General features: G+C 45.0%; 1 protein-coding gene across 1 annotated transcript in view; it reads right to left on the bottom strand.

The window, feature by feature from the left end:
- The window catches only part of HSD17B4 (hydroxysteroid 17-beta dehydrogenase 4), a 77,074-nt gene extending 70,986 nt beyond the window's left edge, over nt 1-6,088 (bottom strand). The window contains exon 1 of the mRNA XM_028748601.2: nt 5,937-6,088. Within this exon, the coding sequence (XP_028604434.2) occupies nt 5,937-5,994 (58 nt within the window). The 5' untranslated portion in view covers nt 5,995-6,088. The remainder of the gene's footprint in view (nt 1-5,936) is intronic.
- Between the last annotated feature and the right edge of the window lie 286 nt (nt 6,089-6,374).

Below are 6,374 nucleotides of genomic sequence, written 5' to 3' on the forward strand. Positions count from 1 at the left end.
CGTCCAAATGATTACTCTGCTTTCCTTTGGACCACATCAGCAAGACCGAGAGAGGGGTCCTGCCGTCTGAGCAGCCCAGGACCTCCATGTACACTGCCCAGGCCTACACTCTAAAGTGGTCAGTTCGGTGCTGCTAACGCAGCAAAAACAACGCAAGAGGCAGCAGTTACAAGTTACAAGTCTCTGCAGCCGCAGCAGGCGCTGTGATTCTCCAGCAATTTGACATCACCCCCAGAGGCACACTCCATTGTCTTTTGAGACAGGTGGATGCCAACAAATAAATTTACAGTGCAATCCTATGCCTGTCTACATAGAAATCCCACTGACTGTGTGGGTATGAGATTGCAACCTTACAGTACAATCCTAACCAGGTCTACTCAGAAGTAAGTCCTGGGGCTTACTCTCAAGGTAGGGGAGTTTAGGACTGGAGCATTAGATTGCCTTCCTCATTTTGCACTAAAGGCAAAAACTCTTTCTTCAGTAGGGGCCATTTGTTCAACATGCACACAACAGCACTGTAAAAGAATTCAATTGTCCTTCTCCTATTTTTATTTCAGCCTTGATCCCATGGACAATCGAACTACAAAAGCCACTTTAGTGGGGGGGGGGGAATTAATTGATCCTTGTAAAAAGATTTTAGAATGCAAAGACAGAACCTGAAGCCCTTTTTCATACAAATGAAGTGGCTTCAAAAACAGACTTGAACAGGCACTTGGCTAAGCAAAATAGCAACATACAACTTCAACAACCCACAATACCCAACTGTTGGGCTAATTCATGAGATGAATGGGGTGAATGGGCTAACTCTTGAGATGCCCCCCCCCACAAAAAAGACAAGTTGGTAGTGCAGCGTTCTTAAATCTAAGGTTTCTTAAAAGCATTTATAAATTAGAATTGGTTATTCGCAAGTGACCAGTGCAGCGTATCTGTGGGAACTTGTTTTTCCAACAAACGCTCTGTGAATAGAATCAATGCCCTATTCAGTTATCAAGTGCATTGCGACACTGGCAGCTTTAACATTTATGTGCATCTTGGAGAACAAAGAGCCTTGTGCAACTTTAAAAACTAATTTATTATGGCCTAAATTTTTGTGGACTTCCTGAACATTTCAGGAAGGGCCATAGATCAGAGCATCTTATCTGCATGCAGAAGATACCAGGTTCAGTCCAGAGCATCTCCATGTAGGACCGATCTGAAAACCTGGAGAGCAACAGTCAGTCTGCATAGACAATTTTGAGCTAGACAGATCAATGATCTGCTTTGGTATAAGGTATTTTCCTCTGTTCCTTATTACTATAGCATAGCTGCCAACTTATAGATTTGAAAATAAGGGACCAGCAGCCTGAAAAATAAGGGATCAGCAGCCAAAATAAGGGATTTTCCAAGCACAGGTATTTTCAACTTCTGAGCCCCTCCGAGCCAAAGGCAGAAAGCCCAGCCAGCAGCCAAACGAAGCCTCAAGCAGTGGTTCCCACAGCGCAGCAACCCGGCAAAGGGGATGCAGCAAGGGAAACCACCGTCACCTCTCTGCTGGGAAGCGCTGAGCAAAGGCGAGTCCCCAGGCAACGCGGCCGATTTGATTGACACAAGGCATGCAAGCTCCACCCCCCAGTCGTTCTTAGACTCCTTATTGGGTGAGCAACGCAGCCAAGCAACACAGTTGGAGCCTCCCTGGCCGGCAGGGAGGGAGAGAGAGGAGCTGCTTCCTTTGAAACCCGGTAAATTTAAGGGACATCATCAATAAGGGACAGCAGCGGGACAAGGCGCTGGGATAAGGGACTTTCCCGCCAAATAAGGGACGCTTGACAGCTATGCTATAGTCCACTTTATCAGATGCATTAAGTGTTCTATACCTATAACCAGTACTTTTTTTCTTTAAAAAATGTTTAGGAGTACTCTCATTTTCCTTCTCATATTGAAATACTGCCCCTCAATGAGGCCAAACTTAGATTCACAAAATGTTTAGGCATATACGTACCCCTGTGCCCCCCTCCAGGAAAAAAGCACTGCCTATAACTCAGGATATATACACATGGTGTGCGCAAGGAGAACTGTAAACAGTGAGTTCAGTGGGAAATTAAATGCAGCAAACAAAATGAAGTCTACAAAAACTTATGAAACAAGAATAGTTTACGCAAAGAACTGGAAAGAAAGGATTACTCCGACAAAGGAGCAGTGGTTACACAAATTAACAGAATTTGTGGAACTAGCGAGTATGATGGTAACAATAAGAAACTGGGATGAAAATACAGTGAAATAAAAAGCGAGTGGGATTGCTTTCTAGAATATTTAAAAAGAGATGGAATCAAGGCAAACTTTCAAGTGGGCATAAAGCGGGGGGGAGGTAAGTGAATCGTAGGGATAGAAAAGGTGGGAAAAGAAAGGTAATGTAGCAAATCAAAGAAAATGTGCTAGGAGGTCAATGAGGGATAGGTTGGGAAGTCTACCTAGCAGTAAAATAAGATGATGCATGTATGTACTTCAAAGTGTAAACTGAAAAATGCATAAATAAAATTAACAATTTTTTTATCAAAAAGCAAAAAAACCTTATGACACAATAGGTCTGTTAGACTCCACAGTGTCGTGAGACTCTTTGATCTTTTTCCTGCGACAGCTACCCTCTTGAGGCTTGCATCTTGGTTATTCCATGGTTTGTGTAGTCCAGGGGTCTGCAACCCGCGGCTCCGGAGCCGCATGTGGCTCTTTTACACCTTTGCCGCGGCTCTGGGGCATATACTAGTGAGGGGAGGAGGCGCATTGTGCACCCCGACACTCCCCACTGTGGTGGGTGCTGTACTGGCTGTGACATCGCATGGGGGCAGTGCGTGCGTTAGTCACGCACCGTCCCAACGTCACCTTCCCACCTGCTGTCAGATCGGAGGGCAGCGGCGCGCATGCTTTAAATGTCGCAATGGTTTTGCGGCTCCCAGGTTTTTTTTTCTTCGGAAACGGGTCCAAGTGGCTCTTTTTGTCTTAAAGGTTGCAGACCCCTGGTATAGTCAATGGGCACCAAATAACTTGCTAATGTGACTCGCTAGCAAACCTGAAGTGGCCTGATACACAGACACCTTCTCCCACAACTGATCTTTGTGCCAAAGCTGCTAACAAAGCCCTGGCAAAACGTACTTTACTTGGATGAAACTCATATCTCAAGCCAGTTATTAATTATGGACAATTCCTCTCCCTCCCTTGGTTTCTTCCAACTCCTCTTTTGCATGGCTTATCTAGCTGAACAACCTGCTCAAGAATCCTTACTCCAAACCTGCACTCCCACACCTCACGTGCAAAAAGATCCACAGCAGTTTCATGCAGCAACTTAGAAAGATTCAGGTGATTAATGAATCAACTAATCTCATACAATTAATTGCAATGTGCTTAATTGGGTCAGACCTAGCTATAGATTTTGGGAGGCCCTGGACAGGCAGGGGGTGGGGGCCACCAGCCCGCTCCAGTGCCTCTACTCCCTGCAGCAGCTAGGTTTTAAATGGCCTCCTCTCCTTTACCCAGTGGCAATGGCACCAAAATGGGCTGGGAGCCATTTCTGTACCTTAAGATAAAGAGCAACTTAGAAATGCTTTAAAGAATTAACTCACAATACAGCAGTGTCACCGCTGTTTCTGGGTAAGCGCACAAGTGTGCACAAGCAGGAGATTGGCATGTTTAGCAGCACTTCCACTTGAGGGACTCAAGGGGCACTGAGGGTATCCACCAAGGCAGGCATCAGCCCTGGTGGGCTGTGCCAGGGCACATTGGCACTATCCAATGTCCCAGTATGCTTGGTGCTGACGCTAAGCCAGAACTGAAAGACTAAACCTGCCAGTTCATAAAATGCGTTGTGGATTAAGAATACTTACAGTGCACTTTATGGCCCTGAGAAGCTCTCAAAGTCCCTTACAAAAAATGCTCACAAAACAAACACTAAAGTACCTTATTAGAGCCAGGATCATTTAGGTGGCATTTCCTGCCCTCATTCTTGGTCTTTTCAGGTGTTGCCTTTTGAGGGTTGCCATACTTCAAAAAGTAAAATTCCTGACACACACAAACTTGTTTAGCTTTTTTTAGGAAGACCCCAAAAATATTGAGCTATTTTTAGGAACAAACCCAAATTGTTGACCTGCCCCCCAAATAGTGAGCTGTTCCTGCTGCTTTTCCTATTGAGTTGCCATACATCCGGGTTCTCCCTGGCAAAATTCCCCCAATGCCATTTTTACACCCAAGAACCAGGACGTGTCAGGAATTTTCCTGACGTATGGCAAGCCTATGCATTTTACCCTCTGCCTACCTAGCATCAGAGCTCACTGAAGTCATCTTTTAATGTTTAATGTTTTGTTATGTTTTTACATATGCTGGAAGCTGACCAGAGTTGCAGGGGCAACCCAGTCAGATGGGAAGGGTACAAATAACAAAAATATTATTTGTTATTATCTGAGGTAAAGGAGGCACGTCTTCCCTGAGTCTTCCCACTCATGTCCTCTGAGGCAAGGTAGTGGGGCTGAATAGTTGGATCTCACTTAGCCCATAGAGGAGGCGAATCGTCCCTTATGCTTTAAGCAATAACAGGAATGTATACTAGAAGCTGGTAATCATTGACTCTGAAAAGATGGCTGTTCAGATATATGGCTTTAATAATAACTGAAAAGATATGATAGCAAATTTATTAAATCATATATGATTTAGCTAAGATTCCTGAAGGCATCTCAGACTAGATGACCCTTGATACCTTCCAACTATACAACTGGATGATTTTATTGTTCTAATAAAAAAGGATAAAACACTGGTACTAGCTCTAGAATCAGAATACTTTGCATTAAGAGCGCCTATACGTTAAATGGTTCAAGAAGTTAGTGGCAGTACATATTGCAAAACACAGGCTTGGCTTGTTATGCATGCTTATTATCTTCCTTGAGAACTGTTTCATCTGTGAGTGGGCAGGTTTTGAAACTCACGTATTCCCACCCACAATCTCAGGGATCTAGGCAATATTCTGAAGTGAAGTTAGGAACACTTCCTACCTTTTGTAAGAATAGAAAGTCGAAAAGATTTGCAACTTAACAACTTACTCCAAAGTTGTTGGGTTTTTTTTGTCATTTTTGTAATAGCCGTTTTGCAGGGTGGGGAGGTAAAAGGACAAGAATGCCTCATTTTGCAGTCCCCGTGTCAGTAACAATTACATTATCACATTCAGCATTAAGTTGCGTAATTCAGTGCAAACTGATGTGGCAATAAGCAAAGCCATTGGTGGTTGTTATTTATTTCGTTACCTATGTTTTCCTCCGAGGAACTAAAAGAGATGAGCGTGATTAAGCTCTCCCCTGCTTTTGTCCTCTCAACAGTCCTGTGAAGCAGGTTAGGCTGGGGCAGGAAGTAGCTGAAAGGGAGCTTCATCACTGAGTATTTGATTTGGGGTCTTGTCATTTCTAGTTTGACACTCTCAACACAAACGGTCTATAAATACCTGCCAGCCATAACAGGTAAAAAAAAAGCTGCATATAAAAGGGGTTAGGATTTCACTGAACAAGAAAATCTGGGAACAAACGACAGGAAACTGTGTGTGTGTGAGCTTTCCAGAAGAATCTGCGTGGACACTGCCAGAAACTAGATTGATCTTCTAGTACAAAAGTGTCTACTCAAAAATGAAACGTAGGTTAAATGCATAGAAGATCTTTGCAGCCTACTCAAAAGCAGATCCCATGTATTGCAGCCCAATGCATGTCTACTCAAAAGCAGATCCCAGTGGGACTTGCTCCCAGGTAAGAGGGCACAGCTTTAGTCTCGTCCCCCCAAAAAGAAGCTCGCAAAGAAACCTACTATTGACAGCACACACCTAGCAGCCTGGGACCCACGTCTGCAGACCCTGCAGGCAGCCCCCTCCTACCTGCACCCGGGCAGGTAACTAAGAAGCAACCTTGAAAGCCCTCGAGGTCGCTGCTGCTTACCTCCCCCTGCGCCAGTCACCAGCACCACCCGCCCGTCAAACCTCAAGGGAGCGGACATGCTGCTTCTGCAACTCGAGAAACACTCCTCCCCAGCTGCACAGCTCAGAGGGTAAGCAGGGAAGAAGCCGGCCAAAGGGCAAGGGGAGAGCGCGTGCGCGACTTGGCTCGTTGCATTCTGGGAACTGTAGTTCGTTGGAGCAAGCAGCCACCACCTCCTCCGAGCCGCGCAGCTTAAATAAAGTACTAACGATCGCTTTCAATGGACCAGGATTTTCCCAAACTTAGGTCCCCATATGACATGTTATTGTTGTTTTGGACTACAACTCCCACCATCCCCAGCTACCATGGCCAATGATCAGGGATGATGGGAATTGTAGTCAAAAATCCAAGTTTGGGAAACGCTGCATAAACCAGTGATGGCCCTCTAGCTGTTTTGGG

The sequence above is a fragment of the Podarcis muralis genome, chromosome 11 (genome assembly GCF_964188315.1).
Source record: "Podarcis muralis chromosome 11, rPodMur119.hap1.1, whole genome shotgun sequence".
NCBI lineage: Eukaryota > Metazoa > Chordata > Lepidosauria > Squamata > Lacertidae > Podarcis > Podarcis muralis.